Genomic DNA, 12562 nt, shown 5'->3' on the forward strand with positions numbered 1-12562 from the left:
TAATTTCCGGGCTTTTTGTCCACGTTGAACAAGCGTGTGTGTCTGTGACTAGTATGCTTGAATTTCCATTTGTGTGAAACAACTGTGGCTGTTTCAACAAGAACAACTGCACGCTGGATTACAGGATGCTGCTGTGGCTAAGGGTGAGATTGGAGGAGGTGGGTGGGAGCGAGTGTAAAGAAAAGGAGAAAGATTTTTTTTTCTCCTGAATCCTCTCTGTGAGTTTTCACCGTCCCCCAGGGGCGTAAGGAAGCGTAGTGTATTTTTCTCTCCACTCACCTGCTGGGCAGTGTATAGAGGCCATTACTTGACATTGATAGCTGCATGGGCTTTTGTCCTTGGCCTGTATATGCCACAGCTGACTACATTGTACTGTGCTGCTGAGGAGATGTAAGGTTGCAGAGCGCTACTCGCACAGCAAGGTGCAGGGTTTTTGTGGTGTAATTGCAAGTTCACATATGATTTTGTCTGTTGTTGCATTTCTTAGTGCTGTAATTGCTGTCTCTGCAAGAATGATGTCATCTGTAATGTGTTAGTTGGTGGCTTTCTGGAGAGATGTTACCTCTGTGTAGAGGCTCTCAATATCTGCACCACTTTTCTCCTGTAGTCCACTGCATCTTTCATAATCAGGGAGAGCCGTGTCAATTCAAGGTGGGTTTCTCCATTTTTCGAAGCACCCTCTCTCTCTTCATCCTCGTTTGGCTCTGGCTCGTTCAATATAATCTCTTCAGCCTCAGCATCTGCAGGTGGCCCAAAAACTTTGTCTCCCATAATTTTTCATCTCCACGGAAACATAACCACCGCCACCCTGGCTCCAGGGTTTGGCTGATGTAAACCTTTTCAAACCGGTTTGATATTAAGCCAAACAGATGGAACAAAATGAGAGTCCATGAACAAGGCTGTTTTGAGTGGAGTTGCAGGTCAGTAAGGGTTGCATCTAGAAGGGAACCCTTGATTTGTGAAACTCTCACGAAGCGTTGTTTCTTCATTGTGAGCCATGTATAAATGAATTATGATTTATAATGTGACAATGCTGTGATGAAAATCTGGGTAGGGTCACAGACAGAAAACAGTTGGTTAGGGTTAGACAAAATTAATGTTTAGGTTAAAATAATTACTCTTTTGCGGGTCTGGGGTTCCCTTCGAGACAAGGCCATCAGTTTAGCACAAGTTCCCGTAAATATTTCGCAATCCAAGATTTGTTAGGAACCAATACAGAGTGGAACAAAACAAGGCTTCAGATTTACCTTTCTGCTATGTTACTGACTACACTGACAAACTAAACAAAACAACTATAAACAAAAGGAATTATTAAAAACTCTAAAAACAGGAACACTGCATCCAATAGAATATAAACAATAAACAGACTCAAGGTCGTTTATTAATTTTCCAGCAATGTATTTTACAAGCTTGCTGGTGACCGACTGTAGCTCTGCACCACCGTCTGCTCAGCTGTGATGCGCACGCTGCTTCAGCTGCTGCAGAGACTGCCCACATTTCCCATGATGCCCCAGTTGTTTGCTGTTTTGTGTTTCAAAATGCAATTTTTTTTAGTATTTGTAATGTGTGTGTTTGGAAATGGTGGTTTTTGTTGGTAATTGTCATTTCTGTGCTGGTTTATCATTGTAACCATGACTGAGGCAGCTGTCACATTTCATGACCTCAGTGTTATTTTATAAACAGGAGTGTTTTTGGGGTTTTTGCTTTGCATGATAATCCATTACTTACACTTCAGAGTAACTTTTTGTTTTGGAAAACATTTTGTTTTGGAAAACATTTCAACTTTTCATAACAAGAAAAGTCAGTTTAGTTGACTTGCTTAAAATTAAACCAGTTTTAGCTCATAAATCGGATCGGAAAAATCAAAAACCGACAAAAACTAATAGCCTCCAGTCGCCCATAACCCTAACCTGTTGGTGCTGTCAGAAAAACATGGCCGAATCACAAATATTTCACAGAGGAATAACCTCACATGCTCATCATCAGTGTTGCTTGAGCCAACAGAGATCTTCTTTAATAATGCATACTCAGGTATCCATTAATCACAGGCGATAATGTCAGTGTAAGACACAACATTAACAGCATCTTAGCCATTAAGTTAACAGTATCCCTTCATTACACTGTGTTGTAACTAACTACCCCTAATGCAACTCTGGAGCATGACCTCCCTCAGATCAGGAGGGAATCAAAGTAGTTTAGTGGGTCACTATTCCCTACATACAAGTGTTTTTCAGCGAGTCATAAATCACTTTGAACTTTGATATTTGCAGGGCGTTTTTTAATAAACGTTACTAATAAAAAAGAAAGCATTACAGCCTCATATCCTTTACCCCTGACTTCCTCGTTCTTCGCCTCATTCTTTCTCAGTCTGGTTCCTCCACTCCTATCTCTTCCTCCAGCTCTCCTCATCCATCTCTGCCCCCCTGTCTCTTTTGCTATTTTTTTTTTTTCTTTTCCTCTCTACTGTTCCCAGTGTGAGAGAGAGAGACGGATAGAGAGGGAGACAGAGAGAGGCCTGACACATGGGCCCAGTTCCTTAATAATGTCATTCGGTGTGAACGCTATTAGCAGATTACCCTTGGCCCAGGGCAGCCTAGCCATGTGCAGGAACTAGATAACCTTGTGTTCGGTAATTTAATATCAACACTTCCCCTCTTTTCTTACCACGCTTTACAACACACAAATACCCTGCTTGTCCCCTCCGGTCCTATTTCTTGAAGAGAGAGGGAGAGAGGGAGAGGGAGAGGGAGGATTACAAGATAGTGACTTCTTGAAGATTCCTTTCCTCCGCTGAGAAGTGTGGCAAATCGCCCCTTGTCCACGGATGTGAGAAAATACATAAACAGGCTTATAGTGAAAATTCCATCAGATTTAATGCAGTGAATTTAGCTCAGCGCAACATCAAAGGAGCCGCCCATCTCTTTAAAAAGCCCTCGATGGGGTAATGTCATTTCCCCCTCCTTCTGGTTTTTCTCCTCACAGGCTATCGTAGGCCCAGCGTTTACGTTTACTCAAGCAGAAGTACAGATATTTTGTACTCAGCCCTTTGAAGGACAGTTCTACTCGCCGTTTCAGTGCTTAGATAACTGAACCTCACCTTTTCTTCACAGTCGAGTCTCCCTTTCTGTCTGTTTTGTCTTGTTGCGTAATTTGCCATCTTTTTCATAATTATTCATCTTATGACTTACATTGTTTTTCACCTTTTTTTTGTCTTGTTACATCTTTTACATCTTGTTACATCTATGTCGTTTTTGTCTTGTTGCATTTTCATGTTGTTTTTTGCCTTGTTATATCTGTCCTGCGTGATGTGGACTGATGGATACAGGAAGGAATCATCATGCGTTGCTGTCTCATCCATTTAAGTTGAAATTGGCCTAGATGTTGGGAGGTGGTGTGCAATGAAGCAAAATGAAAATATCAATATCAATATCATTTCAATAATTCCCCTCAAATGCTTGAAAATGTGAGGAGTAGAAAGTACAGATAATTGTGTTAAACTGTTGGGCGTAAAAGTAAAAGTTGTGAAAAAATTAAATACTCAAGTAAAATACCGATATCTGAAAAATCTACTGAAATACAGAGTATTTGTACTTTGTTTGTTCTCATCACTGTATATCAGTTTGTTTTCTGTAAGAGTGGGTGAGAGCAGCAGTACCCGACTGGAAGGGAGAGAGAAAGCAGAGAGAGGGATCTGGCACTTAAAGGACCAAGCCGTTGTGGAATCAAATCCTACGCTCTATCCCCCACAAGCTGAATCACAATCCTGCATTAGCTGCTATATCACACTTCGTCCTGCCGCTGCTCTTTCTCTACGTCGCCCGTGAGCCAGAGGGCCAGACGGCACGGCCCTATCACTCACCGGCACTCCCTCACACCGGCATTACCACGCCTTTATCTCATCTGCTGCAGCCCGGCACGGCCGGCCGCCTCTCGGTCCTCCAGGCTACTTTACTAATAACCTATTCCTTATCAGTCACCGTGCACCTCTGCCTGTGATCAAAGAGCCAATTAATGGAGCGGGGAAAGGTGAAGCATTCAAATAATGGAGACAGCTGTTTTTCTCTGTTTGAGAAAATCCATTTTGTATTGTTATCGGCTCCAAGCAGCTCCCCCCCGACCAGCGCTTAATTCAAGTCGCTGTCTGCTTCTGCCTGGCTTGATAAGACAGAGTGAGAAAAGACAGGGAGAGAGGGGGAGATGAGGGGGGGGAGAAGAAAAGAGCCCCGGCCACAATGAACTTTATGTAGAAGAATGTGGCACGAATATCACAGCGGTCCAACTCATCCCTGAGCTTTATCAACTCCAAAGTGGTTCAACACAGAGATAAAGATGGAGGGAGGGGAGGGGAGGTGGAGGGGGGGGGGTCATAAAAAGGCAGCGCTGACGAGCTGCTTTATGGCTTCACTGTCATTCGTTCTGAAAGGGAGCAGCTGATCCCGGCTCTTTGAGGTCCAATACAATCTTGTCAGGCAAAAACCTGGAGGTTAGTGCGGAGGTTAATTGTACTGGTGACGGAGCAGCATATAAATAGCTCCATCAAAGTCTCACATCTTAACAGCTTTGTTGTAATGTATATTACTCTCCTTAATTTTAACAGTTCTGCTCGTCCTGTCGCCATGCTTGGTAACATTTAGAGTCATAGGGTAAAGTTGTTGCACTAAAAATTATCAGTCTGTCCAGCGTCTGAGATACAGCTTGTCTCTGATGGAGTCAGCAGGCTGATTTGGTTCTTATATTAGTAAGCAATTAGTCAGACGTGTGGAAAACAGATGATGAAAAGATAATAACAATTGAAAAGGTCACACACAGGCTCTATCTGGTTGTTTAAAGAATCATCATCATCATTTTGTTTAATTGTCTGCAGCAGACATTTTAAGACTAATACTGACTTAAAACAGGCAATGAAATAGTTCACAGTGAGTCAGACAGGATCAGGAAACCTTAAGACGTCCTGACATGTGTTACTGTCGTATTGCGCATTCAGTTTCCACGCCTGTTTCCAACCAGTTCACATCAACATCTGTGTCAACTGTCTCACAGTCTCACAGCTTTCAAACAAATTTTCAATCGTCAATAGTCTGAAGCGTCATCAGGGGCTGTCAGGATGTTTTGTTTGGCATTTTATACTTACAGTGTGAGCACTCAAGTCGTGGCTTGATGATGAACACATGAATGAGCACACAAATTGTGAGCTTTGGCTTTACGTCACAGACAATTTACCTGTACAGTAAGAATTGGAATTGGCAAATAAACTCAAACCTTACGCATATAATGCAGCAGTATGTTGTCAGCGCACAGAAATCGAGTTGTCTGATGACTTGAACTTTGGAAACATGGGAACCTCTTTCCATCAGTATCTTCCATCCCACATGACATCAAATCAATATTACACCTAGCTAATGTATTAATGAAAAAAAAAATCAGGCGCTTCCCTTTTATCATGCTGTATTTTTTACATGTTTGTCAAGACATCTTCCAAACTAGATCTTATCTTACAGATACAGTAAGTTTTGTTCAAACAGTATCTGTTGCCACACTCACTGTGGGCAATGTGAGAAGATGAGACGATGACACAAACAGACAGTCAGTCACAGGAAATTAAGGAGTCATGGGAAAGAGAGAGAAGCACATTTCAAGTCTGTGATTATCAAATTACTGTGTCAGTGATTACTGTAAAAACTCTTCAGTAACGTCCGGTTTTGTTTTGATCTTAAAATGATGAAGCACTATCACATCCTTACTTAAAACAAAAAAAAAACTCACTGCAATCCATATATATAGAAAAAGTTTTGGAACCACTGATCTAGCTGAAGGATGAACGAGGCATTAAGAACACTAGAAAACTGCTTTAATAAAGACAGTGAGATAGAAAGTCTGGAAAAAGAGCCAGCGATGTGGAAAAATGAGGCGGCTGTATTTGTACTTAAGTCATACTTTGGGTTTCAGCTACACAGCTTTCATGACCATTGACAGATTTTCCACTTCTTACTGTCTGGATGTCCACTCTGCAGAACCAACAGCTGAATATAGTCAAACTAGAACAAGATAGCCACATCTTAAACTTGCTTATTATGTAATACTTTCAATCATATTCCCATTAAACTGACTTATAGGCATGAGTCTATTATGTCATACTTGGACTTGTTCATATGCAACCTTGTCTGAAATAGTTTTATTTGCAGTCTGTACTGCATTTTCTTTCCTTTTTTTTTTTTTAGAGAGCTTCTTCAGCTTTATAATCCTGCCCATCAGCACTGCCACCAGCTTTTTGCTTAAACTTTGCTAAAACAACCTACATCTTGCTGTTTTCAACATTATAAATAATATCTCATCTGACCTTGCATTTATGTGCATATTGCTACGTTCGTTCCAGTCAAAGTCCGAGGTTGGAATTTCCCGTCTGAAATTTCCAGCTCTCAACCTCCAAGCGTTCCAGCTGCACAATACCACATGTAAACAAACAACATGGCCGAACATGGCAAACTGATGAGTTTCTTTGGCAAGTGTCCGAGGAATGCACCCGAATCTGAATACGTTGTTTGGGAAAGCACGAAAAATGTGATGGAAACATATTTCCTCTCCTGAAGTTGCTTGTTATTATGCGGAAATAAAGGGTAAAAAATGTGTAACAATAATAATTTTCCAGTTCTGACTTTTGTCTTGTCGAGAACACGGCTTTTGCCACAAGAACATTCCAGATATTAAAAGGGTATTCCCACTATTTTAGTATTGCACTTCCATCATGTTGGGGGAATCACAAGAGACAGAGGCTATGATATCCTAAAAACTTTAGCCACTGGATCCTACATTTCACAGAATGCATCTTTCATTAGACCACCTTTGCCCTCCTAAAAGCCCGTTTCTTTCAAACCTCCCACCTACTCTTTGTAACACAGGCTTTCTGTAAAAGTCTCAAATCCAAGCTGAGATAATCAGGGTTATTTTTTTAACCTCCCTCCAAAGCCACAGAGGACATACAACTGCTTTCATAAATTGAGTGGTACCCCTTGTGACATGTAAACTGAACTTCTAACTGTAAAACCAGTGGAGCGTCCCTTTCATTTTGGACATGCTGGTCTTCATCTGCTGTAATGAAAGAACACAAGCCCAAGTCTCAGAGGCAGGTATTAACATATTTATTACACCGTTAAGAGAACAACAATACCAGAATTATACTGCAAAGTTTCACAGACTGACAGACCATAGTTTACAGCCCAAAAAAAGATTTTTTTTAAAAAAAGAAACAAAAAGAAAAAAAATCAACAAGAAACCACAGTTCTGACATAGTAGACTGGAAAGCTCTCTAGAGGACACTGACTCTAGGCGATGGAGAGACCGCCCAGCGTCAGCCTACCACTAACCTGTGGTTTTCATGTCTCAATTAAGTATTGCACAACAACTTCAAATCATTTGAGCTCTTTTTTTTTCACAATAAATTTTCTCAAGAGAACGCAAAAAATAAAACCCTCCCACCCCTGAAGTTCAACTCACTCCCCCAGATTAATGCTACGGCCTTCGCTGTTCACTGTCGGCCACACACATTTCCCACAACGTTTCTTGATAAGTAGGAAATTTAAATAACATTTCCCCTATTGTGAAAAACAGGCATGCCTAAATTCATAGCCTTATGTTTTTTTTTGTCTTATTTTAGATTTTACAAGCCTTTCGTATATCCCCCCTTTTTGAATTTACCCCCGCTGACAAGTCGACAAGCACTTTAGCATGTCTTCAACAACAGAGAAGAGAAGAGGAGAAAAAGGTGGAGGGGAAACAGGAGAGAAAAAGAGAGAAACAACATTTCTTATCTGTGACCTTAAGCTTGTGTCATCGAAATATGAATCGACAACACTTTTCTTTAAAATTAGCACAATTTTTTAAAATCTGTTCAAACAATTCAAACTCTTGATGTACTCTAGAAACGCCACAGGCATAAAGGAACATAACAAAAGTTTTTTTTTTTTTCTCATTTCTATTCATTTATGTTTCATTTATTTATGAGGTCTGCATTGTTACCAAGTAGTGATATGGTTTTGCAGCTGTATGAGCTTCGACTTTGGGTTTTTTATTTTTCCTGTTCTGCTCTTGTGCCCATTTGGTTTAGACTAGACCAGTATCAGCGCCGCGACTGATGCTCTTATCGTGCTGTAAGAGGTAGAGTGAGACTTGTTTGCCACCGAGGAATTTGTAGCAAAACACACGTAGAGGAGGGAAGAAAGAAAAAAATAGAGCTTCTCAAAGAATCATCGAGCGATAATGTTCGTTTTTTCCTTTTTTTTTTTTTTTAAACCCAGGTTTTGCCCTGATAATGATGAACACACGTTATCTGTTGTATACTTTCAAATACACTAGTGTTAAAACAGCTTGGCTGCTTCTTCACAGCTTCTGAGGAGTCGCTAGTAGGGTGTCAGACACCTTTTTGGATTGTTTTAACCCTTTAGAGTCAAGAATGCAGGTGTGTGTTTTATTTAGACGAAGAAGAAGAGGGAGAGATGAGGAAGTACAGAGGGAGCAAACAGCCCAGAACCTTTGTGGGTCTCCACTTGTTCCTTGAGGTCAGAATTTGTAACGCGCTTCTGTGTAGCACCAAGGTGTTTGGGGTGAAGAGCCTTTGTGTGCGTCAGGGTTAAGTGCTCTCTTACTGCGAATGAGAGGTTTGTTTGAAGGTTTTACGACAAAGCTGCGACTGATTATCTATCCCAACAGCAAAAAAAAAGAGACATATTTTGATATAAATAAATATAAAACAACTGCCACTGGCATTGGCGTGAAAGCCCAGTCTCACATTCACCTCTTTAACAATAAAGAACTTAACTGCTTAAAGCTGAAATGGGCACTTAATCTGACATTTGTGGAATGAGAAAATGCACAAACAAGATCAAAAAATATCTCAAAAATTTCTTTGAAAAATGGTTACAGAAGTCATCAGTGTTCATGTCACATTAGGTATTATTGCTCCAGTTATAATGTAACACTGCTGTGAAATGTTTATTATGTTTAATTCACACCTTCTCATTTCACAATGCGAGATGAGTGCCAGAAAGGATGAAAATAAACAACTTTTATGACACTGAAGTTGTTTTTTGTTCCGTGAACATGTGAACAAAAACCTGCAGAAATAAATATCCAAATATTAATGTGAACAAACCTCTTTTGAAAATCGTTTAAATCAGGATTTTGGTCCTTGGTGTCAGTCTTTGGCTGTTTTTGGTGTTTATTTTTGTTTATCTCTTGTGTTAATACTGTGTGTTACCTGGTGCTTTGCAGTGTTAAAGCTGTCAATCGGAGTCTACACCTCTGCATTTGGAAAGTTAGTTTGTTAGAATATTTTTTTTGTATTTTTTAACTTTTTTTTGGTTGTTTTTCCATTTTTTTTTCTAAAAAATAACAAATATTTAACAAACGTTCAGTAATGTGCATGCACTGTCTGTAACAATTCCAAAAAAAAAATGTTATGGCCGCTTTTGTTAGCATGTTGAGAAGAGGAAGGAAACAAAAAAAGTGAGTTTGGTGATTTTACATTTTTCAAACTCCCCCCATCCCAAAGAGTGTAAAAACGATAATGCTATCACTACATACAAAATGGTTGATGAGTTATGGCTCTATACTGACAACACAAGTATGCTGAAAAGAAGCATGCCGAAATAACCTCTGTGACAGTGCAAATACATTTATGTATGTCCCTTGTACAAAACATTTAGGTTAGCATTCCGCGCAACATGCTAGTTCTCAGAAAAGATCTGGGTCGGACTCAAGTAGCAGCTCTGAGATATAGCTTGTGTCTTTTCTTGAGGACGAAGGGGAAGTAAAACTTAGAGAACTACAAGGGAATCTACCACCTACACACAGAATAGAAAAGCAGCTTGAAAAAAAGATAACACTTCTTCTTTTTGTTTTTTTTTTTTTATCTCTTTTTGCACCAGCTAGAGAGAGTTATGAAGGACTTAGAGTTGTGACTGGTTGAAGTACTATGCATTGTCACAATTTGTCCAACACATATACAATAAATAACCATCGGTGACACCACAGGACAGAAGTCTTAAACACCATGACATCTACAGAAAAAGAATAAGAACATGAAGAAAGATGAGAATGTTTTTCAGATTTGAGACAGGAGGGGAGCGTCTGGGAGCTCTCGCTGTCGTTGTGATCCGACAGTCTCACTGGCGGGACGATGACTTCACTTCCTGTTTGACCCACCAAGCATGCACGTGCGACTTGTAGTCAGTACATCCTCCACATGTGCAGTGGGCAAAGTTTTGTATCTTGTCCAAGAATTCTTCCTTTTACATCCTTCAGGGAGATGGATTTGTATTTCCCAGCCCACTGACCTGGATATTATTACAAGTGAGAGGGAAATAACATTGGTTGAACAGCTGGCTCTGCTCGCAATCTGCTGCACATCTGCCCATTTCATGGCGGTCTGTGGGCCAGAGATTCAGTCCATCCCTCTCCTCTCTCCAGGCAGAAAACTTGTTTATCTATCCATCCGTCATCAGCGTGTCTCTCAGGGTATTTAAATCTAATATCTTTCTTTACAAAGACTACTGAGGACTTCAGTCATTCTGCTAGCTAGATACGTTCCCTTGGTATGCTGTTTGGTAAGATGAGGTTGACTAATCTCATGTCCCAGGTACAGGAAGGAAATAAGCATTAATTCAAGGATGGAAAATAAAAACATTTAAAAAAAAAAGGGGGAGGTCAGATATACTTGTCTGGAGTTCACGGCTATCTCTGCTCAGTCTCTTAATATTTACAGAAAAAATAAGATAAGCTACAATGACAACAACAGTAACAACAACAGGCACGACGACAAACAGACAACAAGAATAGCAAGTGTAACGATAAAAGGATGTCAATATTTAAATTCATTCATTCAAAACAAAGAATATCTTTGTGTTTCTTTAAAGTCATGGCAAGTCAATATGACCTGATTATGGACCTCCTCCTCCTTCTATGACTACGCTGCAAGATAGACAGAAGCATTGCCATCTCTTTCTGTTAGCCACGTTAGCTTAGCATCTTTGCAAGGCAATGTAGACAGTCATGCTGTTTGTGGGGTCGAGGGCTGGCTGTGAAGCCCCGGAGGCGTTGGCCTCCATCCTCTGTGTGAGTCTCTTAGCGCGGTGTGCCATCCAGGGCGGAGGAGGACGGGGTGCTGGGGGTGGAGGAGCGAGGGGTAGCAGCAGGCGGGGTGGCAGCCGGACTCCCAGTTCCGCTGCTCGGGGTGCAGGCGGAGGAGCTGATGGGAGCAGGGGTCTCTGACCCTGGGACGTTTCCCTGCTGCTGGCTGGCCTGCTGCTGCTGGGCCTGGAGGGTCTGACCGCAGACGTGATGATGCTTCTCCCAGTCCTTATGCTGGCAGAAGGAGCCGCAGTAGCGTGCCGTGTTGCAGCCGCTGCACGTCTCACTGGCTTTGCGGCCACAGTTCCAGCAACTCTGACAGACAGATAGAGACAAAATTAACTAACACAAACACACTGCAGCAGGATTTACAGTCAAGACAATTGACCCTTCCTAAAGCCCACCCCTTTTTGCTCTGTGGTTCAACAACAGTTGAGCGAGCTTGGCTCCTCGATGAACTTTCTTTTTCCTGTTTCATGTACTTAGATAAAAAAAAGTGAGTTACATCTGATAGCTAATGTTAGCAAAAAGCTAACTAAATAGTTATCTAATCGGCATCAATGAAAAGGGTCTATCTGTGTCCTCACAGACTACAAGACACACACACTTCTCCACACAACACACCACACCACATAAGATAACTTCGTGGATTTATGTCACTTTTACAGGAAAAAAATAAAGCTGACTTATGTAGCAAGCTTGCTCAACTTATTGGAGCACAGAACAGAAAGGGGTGAGACTGATTACATGCATCTATTCACACTAAAAGATAATCATGACAAAACAAGACGCAATAGTTGGGGTGAGCTTGGGGGAAATACATGAACCAGGGGATGTGAAATTCATGGTGTGGAGGATGTGCAGTAATCTCACTATTTACTGTGCATGTGTTTGACATGCAGTTTAATTCCTGTCCGGACTGTGATGACATTTATGATGGCTGCTACAGATGATCTTCATTTACTGTTTCTTTTGTCTGATGTGCTTTTAATGTGTCTTTATGTTTAATTGTGTCTATATTTCCTGTGCCTGGCCACAAATTGTTTCTCAGAGTCTAGTCTGACGTTCAAATGCCGCATGAAGTGGAGAACTAGCGAACACGACATGAAGATTAGCAACAGATATGGCATCTGTACACGAGTGTGCACATTAACAGAACTAGCCTCTGCTTTTACAACACTTAAGCTTAAAACAAACCGCAGACAGATCAAAAACCCATCTATGATTACACTCAGGGCCTCTTATATATCTTGGAAACCGCAGGGAGAGTGTGTCAGGGCGGCTGCATATCCACAGGAAACAGGAGAACAAGGTTACAAACAGCTTCTGAAAGTTCTCCTCTGGGGCGCTTCTCTCTCATAAACATCACTGCTGCAATTAATGACAGATGTGAGCCATATTTCCCTCTCACTTAACTGATTAAACGTCAAGGTCTCCAATG

General features: G+C 41.1%; 1 protein-coding gene across 4 annotated transcripts in view; it reads right to left on the reverse strand.

The window, feature by feature from the left end:
* Positions 1-7114: 7114 nt before the first annotated feature.
* Positions 7115-12562, reverse strand: part of runx1t1 (RUNX1 partner transcriptional co-repressor 1) — an 84011-nt gene continuing 78563 nt past the window's right edge. For all 4 annotated transcript variants that reach the window (XM_084738534.1, XM_084738532.1, XM_084738531.1 and 1 more), the window contains exon 11: positions 7115-11436. In XM_084738534.1, the coding sequence (XP_084594660.1) occupies positions 11116-11436 (321 nt within the window). In that variant the 3' untranslated portion in view covers positions 7115-11115. The remainder of the gene's footprint in view (positions 11437-12562) is intronic.

Source organism: Lutjanus erythropterus, chromosome 16 (assembly GCF_056507025.1).
Source record: "Lutjanus erythropterus isolate fLutEry1 chromosome 16, fLutEry1.hap2, whole genome shotgun sequence".
Taxonomy (NCBI): domain Eukaryota; kingdom Metazoa; phylum Chordata; class Actinopteri; order Lutjaniformes; family Lutjanidae; genus Lutjanus; species Lutjanus erythropterus.